This window comes from Pseudopodoces humilis, chromosome 11 (genome assembly GCF_049639895.1).
Source record: "Pseudopodoces humilis isolate 2021_Gansu_Grassland_sample_001 chromosome 11, ASM4963989v1, whole genome shotgun sequence".
NCBI lineage: Eukaryota > Metazoa > Chordata > Aves > Passeriformes > Paridae > Pseudopodoces > Pseudopodoces humilis.
This window is the reverse complement of record NC_142210.1, coordinates 9,718,225-9,736,674: the sequence shown is the minus strand read 5'-3', so window position 1 is coordinate 9,736,674 and position 18,450 is coordinate 9,718,225. Positions and strand designations below refer to the sequence as shown.

The following is an 18,450-nucleotide window of genomic DNA, read 5'->3' as shown; positions in this document are numbered from 1 at the left end:
TTTTACTGCAATCTGCTTTTTGCTGCTTCTCTGGAATTACACTACTGTGGGAACATGCATGAAAGTACCTCTGCTTTGATCTGAATGTCCTTACAAATGGCGTATCATCAGAGCAGTGAGCAGCAGTTAGGAGAGTCACATGCTGCCTTCCCTTATTAAAAGCAAGAAAACCCCCGAATCTTTGTGTATCTCTAAATTAAGTGTTACAGACTATTCTTCTTTGGACACACAGAAATCATGGACATGAAACAACTCACCATAAAAGGGTTACTAGATACTCCAACAGCTGCAACTTGTCCAAAAGGAGTTACTACAGGCTTTGCTTGCCCAAATGTAGCAAAACCTGCTCCTTGGAAAGAAAAGTAAAAAAAAATTAATACTACTAAACAATGTTCAAAAAGTTCTTTGCTGCAGCTCCCAGCCAAAATTAAGTTTGAACTCCAGAATCAGCAGGACTGATCCTACTTATCCTTATGATCAGGAGCATAAGTGTAAAACACTGTGGCCGAGCTTTTTGTTTGTTTTCAACTGTCCATAACTCATCAATCTCCAATTTCTACAAACACAGTTTTTTCAGCGTTATGATATCATATAAATTCAGGGAGAAAATACTTTCCAATTTTCTCTTGCCTGTGTTCTATGAAGTTAGAGAAAGTGTAATAATGTGTTGCAGACATTCCAATACAGCCCTTCTTGCCTAAAACCCCTTTAAGCCTGGGAATACTTACCATTTTATATGAGATTTTGGTAAAATTTCAGTTTGGTCGTGGCACAACTGCACACAGCCAAATCAGAAGACTCAACTACAGAGCCAAAACAGTGTGGGAACCCATCAACATTACTATCAAGTTCATGTAGACATAAATATCCACCCATTATTGCCAACTTATAGACACCATTTTCTCCATGTTTCCAGTTTAGACAAGGTTATCTAAAACATGCAGACCTACCATTTGGCTGCTGAGCAAAAGCAGTCTGTTGAGGGAAAGCTGCCTGGGTTGGGAACGTGGGCTGCTGGAAGTTGCCACTATAACTAGTAGGAAGACTGTACGAGGCAGGAGTTCCAAATCCTGCTGGCATGCTCATGGATGCAGTACCAAATGTTGCTGCTAGTAGGCAAAAAATAACATGCAATTATTTGTAAGAAATCACTTTTTTCATGAAACAAATTACTATAAGGCCATGTTAAAAGTCTTCTAATGTCCTCTGACTGAACAAAAGTTTGGTTCAACTTCTATAGCACTGAACTGATTTGTTCCCTTCAATCACCAACAGGGTGCATAACTTGCTTTTACACTTTAAAAATGAATGGCATTATTTAAAATTTAGTAGATCCAGCACATTCAGATACACTTTCTGAAGAGGAAATTATTTTTTCTTCTCAGTGTTACATATTTCCCCCTTCTACTCTGGTAGAAGTCTGTACACATAAGAAGCAAGCAGGTTCAGGCAGCCTAAGTCCCTCTGTTTTTCTCCTTCTGAGAAAAGCATAAAAGGGTTTTCCTACTTCAAGCTGCACTACAGGAGGTTATTAATTAAAAAAAAAATAAAAAAATCAAAGGGATACATGCATCCCCTTTTTTCATCCCATCTTTAATGTCTTTAAGGAAATTCTCACCATGCACATTATTTGCACACAAAGTTCCTATTGCAAACCCTCTTACTGTTAAGGTAGAACATAAAACAAAAAGAGCCCAAAACTTTTCATCTGATTCTCTGCTGAACATTTCAAATAAAGAACACACAGCTCATAAGCATTTCCCCATGCCTTCAGCAAATAAACAGGAGCACATTAGGTGCAAAAGTATAGCAACAAAACCATTATTCAGTCTTTTGGGAGTTATTCTTGAAACGAGAAGTGTATAGGAAGATTTTGGGTACAAATACAGACACAAGGTATTCTATGCTAGCTAAACATGACTTCTCTTTTGAAATGTTACAAGCTACATTTTATGCAAGCTCAACTGTTTAAAAAAAGCTGATAAAATAAATTTAATGAATATAGCTTAATTATCAGGTGAAATATTTACCCTAAAAGAATTCAAGGGCAAGACATCATACAGACAAACTGTTGACAAGTGCACGCAAAACTAATGTACTAACACTGTTCTCAAGTTACAGTGAGCAGAGCAGCTAACTCAACAGCAAACTTGGCTAAAACAGCAAACAGAAGCACAACAAAATCAGAAGGGGACTTGGAATATCCCAAAAGGCTTCAGACTACTGTTGCCAGAAACTTCAACAATCACTCATTAGCACTATACGGCGACCATGGAGGGTATCAATAATGGTTTTGTTTTGGTTGCTCAACAGGATGTCTTATGTATGCTCTTCTCTCCCTCTGCCCAGGTGCCAAATACCCACACCCATTCCATTTTTAAGAAGTCTTCCACAATTCTTCGTGCAGAGAACCAGATAGCTGTCAATAAGCTTTTACAAGCAAGAACAATTAGCCACAAGAAACTTGATACCAAATGTGGCCACCTACCAAAATGAGCCTGAGGAAATATGTGAGAGTGCATTGCTCCCGAGAGGCCTTATGGAAGCCACAAAGAGACCAGACAATGTCAAATCATTTATACACTCTTGAACAGTCATTTCTTATATATAAATAGATATACATATGTACCAAACAGTTCATCAATAGCGTGACCAGCAATAGATTAATATTAGAAAACTATCAGAAATAATTTCTACAAAACAGATCTCCTATGTACTAAATAGCAAAGTTCATGCAGGAAGAACACATAAAAGGATAAGCTGTAACTTTACACTTTACACTGAAAGGGGCTGAACATTTACTTATAGACATTATTTCTGTCACCTAGTATGGAACATCAGGATGGCTGCCAAAGGCTTGGAACCTCAGCAAGCCAGGGACAGCTGTATAGAAGGTGGAAAGATAGAGGTGCCATATTCAAAGAAATTTATCTAAAGAGGCTACAAATTCTTAATGATGATCCAAAATAAGCCACCTAGGAATTTTGGGAATCAAATATCTGAACAAGTCTAGCTGCATAATATCTCAAAAGGCACTGAAAAGAGAATTAATTTCAGCAGAAGATACAAATTTATCCAATCAGTTTTTAACTAAGTCCACCTAAATCACTGAGCAAACCACAACTCAATGTCAAAATGCACACATCAGCAGATTTTAATCTGCTGAAGTCCAGCTAACAGATAAAGGTGTCAAAATTTAGCAGTTGCTCTGGAGAGGAAAATCAGCATAACCTGGCAGCCATCTAAATCCAAGTTCATAGTTTTAAAGAAGTATAAGTTTTCTTTCTTAAAAAGCGATTAAGTTTTGCCCATGGAATTATGATTCTACAGACTCCTCCCACAAAACGAGTGTAAAGATTAAAGATATGCTTTAAAAAAGAGACACTAGTGTACTTAATAAATGGACTAGTGAGGAGCTAACATCCCAAGAGCCTTGTTTTTACTGGTTCTGACTTCACCTCTATTTTTTGAGAGCTTTCAACACTTCAAAATAAAGAAAGAAATTAAAAAGAAGGGCTTTCAAGATCATTGATGTCAGGGCTACCTGCTATAAACATGCTCTAAAGCCAAGGTTATAATATTGGAAGCTGGTGATACATAGATTACAAACAGGTAGAGCTCAAACAAATCATTTCAACATTTTTCATGGCCACCATTTGAAATCCTACAATTGCACCTCAACACTGAGCAAACACACAACACATCAAATAGACTAGGGACAGATAATACAGAAAATCTTTAAGAAACTATACAGATACAGGAAAAAAGAATCAATGCAATTCTTTAAAGGAAGTTTCTCAAACACTCAATGTATTTTTTCCTAACCTGTTGCTCCTCGGCTATTGGTCTGGAATGGATTTGTTGAAGGTGCCACAGGGGCAACAGGGGCAGCTACAAATGGATTTGTGGAAGGTGTTGCTGAAAGATTAAAGACATTTTATTAAGTAAGTGTTTCTCTAACAGCCAGTCTGACTCACATGAAGTTTATACAGCTTTTATACAAAAACACATAAATGCTCAAATTTAGATGAAAAATCAGGAATTTGTAAGAAGATACATTAAAAAACACAGTTACTTTGACAGGAGTGCTTTTTTGTTAATAGTACCTTTATTAGCTTCAGTACTAGTGGTATCAAAGAAGAGCATTATCAAGTAAAAATTAGCAGATTGCTTGCTTACAGTCCCCAAAGGTTGTTAGTAACACTTCAATACCTCCAAATGGAGCAGGCACACTTGAAGATGCAGGCTGTGTCTGTGCAGTAGCAGCCACAGGTACTGTTCCAAAAGCATTGCTGGAAATAATTTATACAATTCATTCAGTGAAATCAGAATTGCTTGTTTAATAATTAAATACAATTTACAGTTACTGCTGGCATGTAAAAGAAAGGGGATGAACACTTATGTGCAGCTTGCACACTGCAATGTACCTCCCTGATGCCAGGGTCAGACACTCTCACTAGTGCTGAGAAATGGAAAGTCATCTCCACCACAGCAGCAGAACAATGTTGGGCCAACACAAAGATTGCAAAGTAGAAGCCTTAGGGGCACTTGCAATACCAACCCCCTAACAGGCATTTGGTACTTTCTACTTCAGTGATCTAGAAAAGAAAGGGGTGGCACCATTTATACTAAAAATACCTGAATTATTTTTTCAGGGATGAGCCTATGATTCTGAGCATGCATGCAAGTACTCTGCAAAGTGCCACCATAAAACAGGGTTAGCATGTCATGACTAGAAAGGTGCAGAGAACATTCTGCTGACAGCATTCCTAGAGTATGCTATCCCTCACTACTGCCGAATTTAAAACAAGAGATGCAGTTTCAATTGTACCTCTAAACTCATTCAACGCTTCCCTGTTTAGCTAAGAACAAACAGATTGAGAAATGATTTCAAGCTGTTCCATGCTGCTGCTGCAGCCAGCGTGGGGACAGAACAGCCATGGCAGCGTACCTGCTGACGTTACTGGTGGCAGTGTATGCGTTGCTGGAGGTGGCCGTGGAGCTGAACACACTGTCCAGCTCTGCCAGTGCCGCGTACTTATCTGAAGATGCACTTGACTGGTTGGGGGCTGACAATGCAGGACCTGCTGAGGACACTGCTGTGCTGAAGCCACTTCCCTGCTCACTCCCACCTAGAAAGAAAGAGAGCAGATTAAACATACTGAAAATGGTTTCACTTTCTGTCCTGCTGACATTGAGAACTAAATGAAAGTTCACAGATGGTTGCAGACTTAAAAATTAAATAAGCACTAGGGCATAGAGGAGAAAGTGTTTAACAAGCCATTAGCTATTAGCAAAATGTCCTGCCTCTATAGGTACTCTGCAGCCCCAAAGAGCTTTTGTTTTCCTAGAAAAATAAGCCATTCATCTGCAACTAGAAAATGAACAGAACACCTAACCTCATACAATCCATTTCAGAACAAACCTCTCAGTACAAATGAACGTAAGTTTTAACACACTATTCAAGATGAACATTTGAGTAATAGAATAACTAGCTTTTTCTCCTTAATTTACTATCAACTAAATCTAAGTATCACTGCTAGTATCTTATGAAAAACTAAAGCCAAATGTTTTTGTGGCAGAGAGGTAAGAAAGCTGCTCTGGTACCTCTTTGCAACAGCTGCAGCTCTCCATTCCAGAGCATCCACTATAGGTTTTAGTACAAATTTAAAATATATATTTGTATTTTTATATGTTTTTATTATTGCAGTAATGATTCTTTATATATTTTAATTTAGAATTATTCATCTTGATGGGAAATAGGTTCCCAAAAAGCAGTCTTCTAATGACATCCTTTTGGAATGATGTCTTAAAACTTACATCTTGCACATTAAGGGTACATTGACACAAAATTCTACTGATCACTTAGAGAAGGGAAATTTTTAAATACAGTTACAGCACTTTGACAAGCACAGCCATCCTTGTGGTAACTATACACATATAGAATAACCATGGCAAACAATAAAGTTTAATACCTTGCCCTGCACTGAAGATATTATCTAAATTAGCAAGAGCTGCATATTTGTCAGCTGACTGAAGATTCAGTTTATTCACTGCAGCTTTACTGCCTGCAGTTGCTGTGGCGTTGCTCTGAGAAGCATTGAAGGATCCAAAATCAGCACTGGAGGATTTGGGGAAGTTATCAAAGTGAGCAAAATTAGCATTCACTGATCCAGCACTTCCACCTGTAACAAATTAAGTTAAACATGATCAATGCTCCAAAGTTAGAAAGTCTCTCCAACTGTAACTGATGGCACAATAACCCTCCCTTTGTGGTTATGTGAGGCAATGTGTTTTCCTGCCCCATCCTACACATTTAAGACTGTTTCCCATTTCTTTCAGAGTTCAGTGGGCCATCAGAAAAAAATTATAATGTATTGTTTGGACTGCATATCAGGGATAAACACCCCAAACTTCAACACTTTAGACCACAGTCATAATTTGATCCTGAAAACCATACGCTATTTTTAGCTGTTAAAAGTAATTTCACTAACAAAAGCTTCCTAGAAAAAGATGTCTTAATCTTTAATATTCAAAATACAGAAGCTTCATTTCCCTACCATATGTGGCTAATGAATAGCTACTACTTGTATTTACTTAGTGGTTTAGTCATTTCAGATGTCAGCCATCATCCTAAGCAAAAAGAAGTGCCTGGAAGTCCAAAAGTTGTATGATTTCATGCCCAGGTTTAGAGAGTTTGATTCTCTGTTCTCAGGAGTTTTAGACTGCATCCAATCAGGAAAGAGGTTAGGGGGAAGACACAACACAGCTCTTTTATAACAAATCTCCACTGATGTCAGAGATACATAAATCTACTTTAGAAATCTGATATGGGTCCACACAACTGAATTTCAGATCAAGTATTACACCATGAACTTCCATCTCTTCATTGTCCAGACAATTTAATCTAGGCAGGTCACATTCTTAAATTTAAATTAGTTGTTTCATTAAGTGTATCACATTTTATAACAGTTGGTTGATGATTCCACTCATACTACAGAACTTTCCAAAACAAAAACACAACTTTCTAAAAGCATAAGCAACAAGTTGAAACATATGCAACAGTAGGAATGGAAGTGCTATACTACAATGGCATAAAATGAAGCAAGCTGAGTTTTCCACTGCGTGGAACTTACTGTGTACAGCCTGGAGAGGAAAAGCTGAAGTAAATTCACCAAAACTGCAGCTAGATGAAAGCGTTCTGAACGCTGGACAGCCAGAAATTGTGTGTGGGTTAAAGTTAACATAAGAAGGGAGAAAGAAAATTTGAAAAAAAAGTTTAAAACAACACCACACTCAAAAGAAAAAAAAAAAAGGAAAAGAAAGTCAGTCAGCCAAAGATCTAGACAAACAGCAAGTGTAAACTCAAGCAGAAGTTCTAAAGCATGATCAAATCAAAGGAAAGCAAAATAAATCTTAGCAATAGGCTCTACACATGAATTCAAGCATACTGAAGTGTGCGCATACGCTATACATATGCATAGACACACACTTGGTTTGGTACTGTGACATCCTTTTGGATCTACTGAAGTGCTTCTCTTAGAAGACAGAGTCAATTCAATACTTCTTAAAAGCAGTAAGGAGTTTATTCTTTTCATAGTTATTTCAGGTGTAGAGCTAACAAACACAGTGCCATAAATCAGACTTCTGAGTAGCATTAGGGAAAAAAAAAATCAACACCAAACACAAGGAATTCATTTTGAGTTTCCCCAGAGCTTCAGATGGCTTGATTGCATTAAAGCAGGCAGATGCAAGAAAAACTCAACTTCGGTACCTTCCAACATAAAGGTAAGGATTATTTCAATTAAGTATTAATCAAAAGTGCTAGGAGTTCTACCTGTATTTTGGGGCTGAAAAGGAGACTGACTTGCTGTGGGGAAACCTCCAAAATTACTCGAGCCACTAGACTGTCCAAATGCATCAAAGTTTGCAAAACCTGCATTGGCAGAGTTCTGCGCTGTAAATCGCAAAGGAACAAAACATGTTAATGGATATGGGAAATAAACACAAAAACAGATGTATTAACTGAATTCATGGTCATGACAGCCTCCAAGGGTTATGTACTACCATGTGCTGCTTTTGACATGAAGAAAATTACGTATTATTCTACAATTGGAAATTGTCTTTAAACAAGCTTTCACAAATCACCTTCACAGAGCTGTACCAGTTAATGCCACTTCTGTCCTCACACAAGCTGCTACTCACAACTGCATGACCCAATGCAATCCACTTCAACTTAACCCTAAGTGTTTGCAGTGCTGGCTGCTCAGGAAAAAACAGCCATAAAGTACAGAATCCAAAGCTGCCAAAACTAGAACTTGTGGGCTAACTGAACACTTCTTTGTGAATAAAAATTAGAAGGTATTCTTGTAACATACTGACAATTCAAATTCCTCATACACCAAATGCTTCTTCCTCTGGTGAATTTTGGTTGGCACAATTTGAGTAGTTTTGGCTTGGTTTATAATTTCATTTAACTGGAAAATTTAGTCTCTAAAAGAATAAATCAGAGTACAGAAATATGGAAAATCAGTACCAATGGCAAGAAGATAGTATTTATAGAGAGTATCCACAAAATAAAATCCCAGGAAATTTCAAACAGAATTTCAGTTTTCACTTTCCTTTCCTTGCCATACTATAGGAGAAAATAGAAGTTAACACTACTCTAATTTTGACCAGCTCGACATTCAAGCATCTATAGATTCAACAGGAACTGCATGCCTAACTGGTAAGGTCCACAGAAGCCCTTAAACTCTGTTATAAGCAAGAAATGAAAAAATGTTTTTAATTAAATGCAAACCAAATCTTTTTATAAAGATAACTTGAGCTGCTATCTAAAGAAACCTCACAAAACACCTTCTGGAATAACAGATGGCAATACATTATAATTTTAGGTTAGAATTTGTTTATTCTGGAGAGATTTTACAGATTAAGTATATGCAAAGAGAATACATTATGCTGATTGCTGAAGTACCGTAATTTATTAGTCTGATAGTGCTAATTGAAAGTTGTATTATTCCAGTTAATTTCTCTTAAAAAGAACCTGTACTACAAATTCATAAACTAAAAAGACATTTTAATACAAACTACTGTACCTCACAATGCTGCTAATATAAATGGAAGGGCCTGCATTTGCCTTCCCAGAGTACAGTGGGAGAGAGGGTGAGGTTTGGCTGGACTCGATACCACGTTTAATAAACCATGTGTATAAGAGTTAGATTACAGAGTATGGTTTTGGCAGCAGGGAGCATCCAGGGTGGTCCCTGTGAGGAGAGAACTCCCCTGTGAGGTGAGAAGTTGCCCCCATTGCTGCACAGCTGCTGCAGCTCCACTACTGCCCCACCACTGCCCAAAGCTAAGCTCACCAGCAGTGCTGGCTGGGGCACGGTGTTTAAAAAGGGTTAAAAACCAGTATGCAGCAGCTGTGGAAGAGAGGAGTGAGGAAAATGCAAGAGAAAACACTGCAGACACCAAGGTCGGCTAAGAGGGAGGGAAGGACGCAGAGAAGACCATGGTAAGGAAGGCTGTCCCACTGCAGCCCATGAAGTATCAGGTATAACACTGCAGCCTGTGGGGTCACACCAGAGCAGGTAGGGAGGGCATGAGGAGGCTGGAGCTCATGGAAAGCTGCTGCTGGAGTAGGCTCCCATGGAGAGGAGGCCCCACTGGAGCAGGTTTTCTGGCAGGAGATCTGACCCTGCCTGAAGGACAGCAGCCCATGGAAAGCACCCATGCTAGAGCAGCTCTTGAAGAGCTGACACACATGGAAAGGGCTCACATTCCAATAAGTTTGAGAAGAACCATATCCCACCACATGGGAGGGACCCCACAATGGAGCAGCATGAGGAAGAGTAGCAACAGAGATGAAATCTTAAGACTTAACTGCAATGCTCATTCCCCAGCCCCAACATGAGGAGTAGCTAATAGGGTCAAGAGTGAAATTACGCCTCACAAGAAGGGATGAAGGTGGGTTTGGTTTTATTTTTTTACTATCCTACTCTATTATTAATTGCCAATAAACTAAATCAAGTCTGGATTTCCCAGTAACTTTCTCTTGACTCCCCAGTTTTTTTGTCTTCTCCCGCAACCCTGCTGATGGGAGAGTGAACACACAGTCCCGCAGGCCCCGGAACCAGGCAAAGCCAACCCACCACAGTACGAGAGTCAGCAAGGAGAAAAAAAAAATCAAAGTGAAAGCAAGATCTTGGGAAAGTTATTTTCACCTCTGAAGTGGGCAAAAAGTTGGCACAAACAGACAAAAAATTACTTCTATTATATCCTCTGTATTGGTTCAAACAGCATTTTACACACTCCAACTCCAAATCCTGAAGTTTGAGTTCCTTTGGTTTTTAAACCAGTAGCTTTTTAATAGGAATAGATTAAGAATTTACTTTAAAAATGAAAGTGATACTTTCATCCTAATGCATCAATTGGACAGACAAGAGACCGATATTAAGTAGACCAAAGAGCATTATGTAAATGTTGTCCTAGAATAAGGGAAAGATTATTTATTTTAACCACTCACACCAACAGAAAACTATGTCAAGAATCTTAAATGAAGAATCTTTTGGATCAAAATTAAAAACTGGAGTGTATTACATTACAAAACACTTCATTTTACTACACCAACTGACACACAAAGGATGACTTTCAAGTGAGCCCATGTTCAAACAGTATTGCTGTAAAGCCTCTTCAGCTGAGTATTCTGATATTAATCTTGTTTTATTTTATGTGGTAAAGTTTCAAACTTTGTAAATGTGGCACAAAGGTAAAGACCAGGTAAGACTTGTACTCTCCTGCACCTGGACAATAAGTAGATTGCCAATTCCAAAATTCAGTTCTCCACAGAAAAACCCAAGAACAATCCTAAATTCAGGAACTGCAGGGTGTTGCAGACTGCCATGGATTCACAGCTGCTCTTGCCACAGCAGACCAGTGAGGCAGTACAAAAGCCAGCTGGCTACAGCCAGGGATGACAACACCAGTCATGGCAATGCCAGCTGCTCCTACAATCTCTGCAGTTTCCTCTGTGAGGTTTGCACTACCTGGCATGCAATAAAGGCGTGAAACACTGCAAAACAGAAAAAAAAATCTAAAATAAAATCCACATATATCTAAAGTAAAAAAAACCACCACTTTTTACAAAATAATTCTGATACTGTTTTGCTTTTTCTAGATAAAGCCTCTTCTCCCATGTTATCTGTGATAGAGTTGTGCTGTGTCACTGCACCTTTGTAAAATCTTTTGTACAGGTCATCTAGTCCATTAGCTTTTAAGAAATCTAAATGCCAAAAATTTTGATCCTTGTTGCTATTACCAATCTATAAACTACAGAAAAATCAGTCATGTACAATCTTCAAAATCTCAATTTTGCCCAAATTATGGAACTTTGTAAATTAAATACAGACAATAAACATAAGGTCAGTGTTTCCCTTTCAATAAGCAACAATATCCTGAACCAGTTATTAAATTATATTAAAGAACTTGGAAAGCAGAAACATATCACAAATTGCAGATCCTGCCTAATTTTCAAGATTTGCACCTACACTTCACAGATTACAGCACAAATTTGTTAATATATTCCTATCAGCTGCTGCACTCTGTAACTTATACTGAAGGATCTTAAGTTTGCTGGTCTCCTCAGTGATTTCTTTAGTGAGTATTGTGTACAGGAAGGGAAAAAAGTCCATCCCTTATAAACACAGCTAAAAGCAAGCCCTAAAACAAGAACATCAGACCATAAACTTTGCCTAAGTAGTGCTGGACTAAGTGCAGATTTTCCCATCCTGCACTGCAGTGTGTAATTGCTAACAAAAATTACATGTTTTTACAACTCCTTAATGAGCATTCCAAACTCATTTTTGCCAAAGCTGGCAGACCAATCAACCCTCTTTGTGTTCCAAAGGAAGAGTCTGTAACATTTTGTTACTCATTTCACTAACACTATCCTGTACTTACTGCACACAAGACAAACCTTACAAGCATTGTACTACAGCAAGTCAGAAAACACCCTCAGGTAACAAGTCTGCAAAACATGTCACATGCTCAGAAACAAGTTTCTGCCTTTTAGAAACTGATTTACTAGCCCTGAAACTGCTTTGTGCTCTAAAACTTAAGGTAAATCATGGGAATGACCACAACGGTTAGTTTGTGACCAGAAATTAACACTCTCCCCTCAGATTATATTTATTCTGGAGTGTTCCTATAGCTCTTTATCTTTTAAAAAATTACCCAGTGAATATGCAATGTGTGATTTTGAACACAGTACTGAAATACTGCTTTAATGGAATTTTCATCTCTTAAAAAGCACAAAGAATAATTAAGTGCATATAAATAATCATTCACCAACAAATTTGGAAAGAAATTATTAGAAAGAATTAACCATCTGCAGTCTTTTCAGTAACACTATACAGCACTGGCCAGTCAACACAAGTCCTCCCAGTTGAACACACCCCCAATACGATCATTAACATGAAATCTAATTTTAAGGATTTTACAGAATACACAGAATAACAACTGCTGTTGCAGCATTACTGAATTCTGCCACTTATTTCATAACACTAATTTGGATAAATCCTTGGTATTTTGCTCAGCTCCTCAAGTGTGAACCTTAAGTCCCATCCATGACACTTTATCTTGGCTATTAACAGTTTCAGGACTGATTTGCAAGAAATCTCTCTTATTCTGGGTGGCTTAGCAACATCACAGTTTTTCTCAGAACAACTAGATGAAAAGCCCATTCAGACCAGGCAGGCAAAGGTACTTTCCCACAACTACAAGGCAAGCTAGCTTTAGTGACCACAGAATCGACTTTGTCTTTAGGATACACTTTTATGGCTCTAGGTCTTTGGCTGGGGAAAAACCAAAACCCTGAGGGTTCAATATATTTTACTGAAGTCATCCTCTAAGAATTCAAGGCCTAACCCTTTCCTCAGTCAATACATATGCTCAAGGCTTGTTTATTCTTCCTGGAACTAGAGAATACTGCTCACGTGGGCAGTAGTCAGCTTTCAAATAGACACACACACAAAAGAGGAGATCACTCTAAACTGGGCAAGCCTTGTTTTTTCTTTTGACAAACTGGCAGTTATTATCAATGCATTTGAACTCCTTTAAAGTCTCTTTAAAGACTCTGCTTGCTTTTCATGAATGCTCTTCCTATAATTTTCAGAAAGAAAATTGAAGGTCTAATATCAGCTTCTCCCGACATTTCATTACTCATCCTCTCACTCTCCCCCGAAGAACCTAGAGTTTAGTAGTAGGTAGAAACAGTGTAATCATACACATCCCTACAAGCAACTCCCACTTCCAAAAGCAGAACTGTCAGTCTCTAAGTCGTCAACCTTTCTTTATAAAGACCTGAAAGAAATCTTGAGCAATACAACACTCCTAAGGCACAGAGATTACATACACCTCATGAAGTTTAGTCAAGAGCCATCAAAATTAAAACTACATTTTATACATTTAAAAGGGATGCGGTGGTCCAAGTACCTACCTGTATGACTGTTGAAGTGTGCAAAATTAGCAAAATTTGCTGTAGCAGTTGACTGAGGAGGAGCAGCAGCAAAGATATCTGAGCCAAGATCACTGAGGAGGTCAAATTGTTTCTTTTCTTGTTGCTGCTGTCCTTGAGATCGAACTACAACAGGAGACTACAAACAAGATCTCAATTAATTAGTACAAAAAGGTGATATTTTACCAAACTGACATTTACAAAATATTAGAAGGCAAGACTAAGCTTATTTCTTTAACAAGACATTTATTCCTGAAGTTTAAGATGCTCTATGTAGTACACACCCTCCTCTTATAGTACGAGAAAAAATATTTATGCTACTACTCTGGCTTTTAAAGGAACTCTGCAGCAGATTTACACAGTTTAATAGCACCCAGAATAAAGTAGCAATATATTATTAGCAACTTCAGATTTTGTATTTGAAACTGCAAATATTGTACAAATACAAGCAATAAAACTTAATTTTATAAGACAGAAAATAGTTATTAACTACATTCTGAAAAAATCTTTAGAATTCAGTGTAAGGAGAGAAAAATTTAAAAATATCATAGCAAGGCTTGAAGTTGCAATTTTCTACTGTTTGAGTAAAAAGAGGTCCATTCAAGAGTTGCTTGTATCCTGACTCTAGTTTTCAAACAGTCTTCCCTCCAAAAATCTAAGTACACAGTGTTGTTTGACTTTACATTACAGCATACAGACACCCCCCGAAAGCCACTTAAGAGAGTTTCAGAATGTATAGGAAGCAATAGTAAATATGACATGCTTTCATCCATATATTCACTACTAATTTCTACATTACTAAGTAATTTTCTTATTTTCAAAGAGAAAAAACAAAGATGAAAATATAACACATCAGGTACCTCAGTTTAGAGGTATTTATGCAAAAGACAACCATGTAATCCTATCGCACTGGAAAACTCTGCTCACTGAAAATAACCACTAAAATCAATTTGGTCAATAGAAACAAACTTCATTTAGTAGCTATCTGCAAACATGTATATACTTCAGTAAAATATACTAAATACAGTGATCATATTAGTTCCTACAATCACAGCAGTTGCTATTGCAAGAATTTTTCTGTCACTGAAAGAGTAACAAGGACTGCAGGTAGTTCTGTGCTCCTCAGCAGTCATTACTCACTTGGCTAGGCGTGCCCTTGTTTAAGTGCAGTGCGGGTGCAGCTTCTCCCAAGAGAGATTTGAGTGGCTTCACCTCAGGTGTGCTGCTTGTACTACTGGCAGAAGACCCAGATATGGACGCATGGACTGATGCCACCACCTTTGCTTGCTCTGGAGGAACATACCTACATTCAAGAAGAGCAATGTTTTTTACAAGTTTCACGTGAGAAGTTCTAAGTCTGAAGTTGAGAACTGGCAGATCTCAGCTTTGCTACTGAAACCCCGATCCTGCGACAGATTCTATCAGTAGTTTGCAAAATACCCATTCTTTAAATATGCCAGAGATTTTTTTTTTAAATGGACTAGTATTTAAAGTCATCAATATTTTTAGCACTTACTCAATATAAAGTAAGTCTTTCCCAACTAATAAATAACAGTCAGCAAAACTGTTACTTTACGCTGTTATTGACATCCTCTTAAGCCATTTCTGTTCCATATATGAACATTGAGAAACTTCTTTAATTTGTCTTCTCTGCTTCCTATAGGAGCTCTAAATAAAATTTCTGAACTAAATCATTTCACTTTAGAGAGCTGTGTAATCTAGTCTTAAGAGCACCTCAAAGAAGGAAAGCACACTCAAAATGAGAGCAAACAGTCCATCTTCACATCACAGGGGAAATTTTTTGTAATAGTAAAGGTATCTTACCATCTTTTCTTTTCATATTTTTCCTGTAGAAATTCCTTTACTTTCTGTGGATCCCTGAAGTCTGGAATTGCTGATGATCTATCATCAAATAGGCCTAACCAGATCTGTTTGCACACCTTAACAAAAAAACCACAACAACATAGATTGATCAGAGAAAATACCTTAATTCAAAACCTATTTAAGTTTATTATTGTTAATTTATTAAACCATTAAAGTGTGTGGCTGCATAATTTATATCCCAGACTGAACTGCTGTAACACTGACTGGTGCACCGTGTACTGGGGTCTAAATATCTCAAGCTGCCTGTGACAGCAGGGCAAGCAGATCCCAGCATCCGATTTCACCATCCAACACTCCTTTTACAAAGTATTTGTAGAATGTACTCATGAAATGCAAAGCACCCAATTTCTACTTGTAATCTTGAAGATTTTTCTCCTTCATCTAATTCTACACATTCCCTTACTTTACACTCCAGGGCTTAAACTGTTTCAACAGATTCCATATGCTCTAAGCCCCAAATAGTAGATTTTAAAAGATCCAAGGTTCAGTATTTATATTTTTAATTACTATTTGAGTACAAGAACTGTTTTCCAACCAGCCTTTGTTACCATGATGCAGTTTCTACAATACCATACACATTTGAGTGATGGTATGAGATAAGGGGTAAAAATACTCTTGCTCCGGTTTAATTTTCTAATTGTAGCTGTGAGTCAGTAGAAATTGAACCACTTGCAAAACTGTCAGTATGTTCAAGCTTCAATTCCTGAGCAAAACAAAAGGAAAGGTGTTCTTAAAACTAAACAAGACATAGGAGTTTTAACTTGAAATGTTTTAAGGCCTTCAGGCTATTCTGCAAATGACCTTAATATGTGCACCCAAACAAGAACACCAAACATTAGCTGCCCTCAAAATCACAGTGCCCTTTTAGAACATGTTTCTTCCAGAGAAGCAGAGTCAAAAAATGCTTTGTTTTCATGACACCCTTTCTTCCCACACCTTTTCTGAAATAGCCCTGACCATCCCTCTTACATGCCTACTACAAACCTGCTCTCTATCCCTGCAAGTGTCAGGTTTTTAACACTGTCCCCAGTGACCTTCACGAGAAGCACAGGCTCTAACAACCAAGAGCTGCAAAACTGATTGCTCTGAAAGTTGGGAAATCAAGGTAGAAGCTGTGATACTCCCACTTTAGCATCTTCCCCAAACTAGTTGGTAACCAAGATAAATCTTATAGGTAATTTCAAAGATTGCTCAGGATTTTAAAGATTAGGCAGACTCCAAACTGCAGATTTCATATTTGATGTTACAGTTCTAAATAGCCTGATTGCATATTCAACACCTAACACTCCTTATTACCAACATTATTATCATCTACTGGATAGAGACAAACAACAACAGGAAACAGATCTAATGATCAAAAGATATTTTCAAATGAGTATTTATACAGCTAATTTAGAGCCAAGATCCATAGTTCCTACCTCAAACTCAGCAGTTCTGCATTCATTATGCAATTGTACTATACAAAAGGGTCAAGTTCAACGCACTGATTTGAGTTCTCAAAATTAAACAGCCACAGTATTGTAATAGATAAAATGAAACAATATATTTGTTTATAATTCTTCATACAAACTTAGAGGACAAATTTAGTCAAAAAAGTCACAAGTCTGTTCTAAATTAAAAGCTAATATCAAGAATCACTGTTTTAACAGTACAAATCTTTCACTATTTTTTTGGTAACAAAACATATATAGTCAGAATATTTATGGGTGTAGCTTTAAACTTGCAGTGAATAGTCTGAGGTGAGCCAGCAGTAGTATTTCCATACTTAGATTTGTGTGTATAACTATACAAGCAGCAGTCATATGATTGCTAGGAGGAAGAGAAGTCCTGCTTGTGGCTATTTACAGAATCTCTAGCAGCAGGAGTTGGTGGTGTTCAAATCCACACAGTCCCCTCCCAACCCCAACTGCAATATTGGAAAGAACATCAGGAAACACTGAAGAAAAGAAAAATAGTGATTAATTTCAGGCAAGGAGAAAGACAAATGTTACAGCACAGCCCCTACTTGATTCTGCACCCAGCACCGTAACACTTGGGGCTCTACCATGATCAGTTTGCAGCAAGCCTGAGATGCGCTGGCAAATGATAGAGGAGGGCCCCTTCCCCACCCATATATCAGACCATCCAATTACTCCTCCTTCTCCTGCCACCCAAAACAAGTCAGATAAAAGAAACTCATCACAGTTACCATGTCCCTGGTACCATTGAAACCTGGAGGAGATCAACTCACAGCAACAAACCACAACCCAGTTTTTCACGTTTCTCCCTCCCAGCTTTCTGCTTCATCTTCACCCTGAAATGCCTACACATTAGGAGTGAGGGGGAAAGAAAACAAAACAAAAAGTCCTGAAAACAAAAAGATGAAAACCCCCAACAACAAACAATCCAAACCAAAAAACCCCACCACACCTTCATGTCAATGTCTCAGGCCACTACAAGCCATTTCTGTGAGGACTCAGAAAACAAGGTGCTGTGTGACTTTAGATCATTACCAGCTACAGAGCTATAGTAGATACAGTTCTATGAATATGCAAACAGGAACGGAGGAGGATTATGCTGAACAAACACCTGTTAGTTTAAAATGATGCAAGCTTCTTAAAGGCATCGGCTCTTGCCATTGCATTGCAATTTTTGCAAACCTTCAGAAAGCAGGCTTCCAAAAGTGTTTCCTGGAGCAACTAATTCCTTCTAAATACCTAACTACAAAAGGAGGCAACAAGTGAAATATGACTTAAGTCACTACTGTAATAATTTAAACAAACTGCCAGGCACTTTGTGTTATTGGTAGCACAGAGAACAGTTTTACTAATTTTTACTACTAGTTTTACTAATGGACAACCACCAAGCCAAAGAATATACTTAAGTCACACACACTTCAGCAAAATGTTCTCATTGTACCAGAGTCTGACTGCAGGAGCTGTACAAATGCAGTGTATAACATCCACCACACCAGGATACAAATTAAATTTCACCTAGGTTTCTTTACCTAAAGAGTTACCAGAGAAAGCACAATTTCTTAAAAGTTCTTAAATATGGGCAAGTCTTAGACTAAA

General features: G+C 37.8%; 1 protein-coding gene across 9 annotated transcripts in view; it reads right to left on the bottom strand.

Annotated features, from left to right (window-relative positions):
* The window catches only part of AGFG1 (ArfGAP with FG repeats 1), a 36,196-nt gene that overhangs the window by 834 nt on the left and 16,912 nt on the right, over positions 1-18,450 (bottom strand). For 2 of the 9 annotated variants that reach the window (XM_014256185.2, XM_088060759.1), the window contains exons 3-14: positions 15,338-15,453; positions 14,654-14,816; positions 13,496-13,652; positions 7,838-7,957; positions 7,137-7,208; positions 5,976-6,185; positions 4,952-5,132; positions 4,213-4,292; positions 3,826-3,918; positions 2,489-2,536; positions 951-1,109; positions 258-349 (exon numbers count right to left, since the gene is read on the bottom strand). In XM_014256185.2, coding sequence (XP_014111660.1) covers positions 258-349; positions 951-1,109; positions 2,489-2,536; positions 3,826-3,918; positions 4,213-4,292; positions 4,952-5,132; positions 5,976-6,185; positions 7,137-7,208; positions 7,838-7,957; positions 13,496-13,652; positions 14,654-14,816; positions 15,338-15,453 — 1,491 coding nt within the window. The remainder of the gene's footprint in view (positions 1-257; positions 350-950; positions 1,110-2,488; positions 2,537-3,825; positions 3,919-4,212; positions 4,293-4,951; positions 5,133-5,975; positions 6,186-7,136; positions 7,209-7,837; positions 7,958-13,495; positions 13,653-14,653; positions 14,817-15,337; positions 15,454-18,450) is intronic. The other 7 variants (XM_014256188.2, XM_088060758.1, XM_014256187.2 and 4 more) reach the window with 7 other exon arrangements.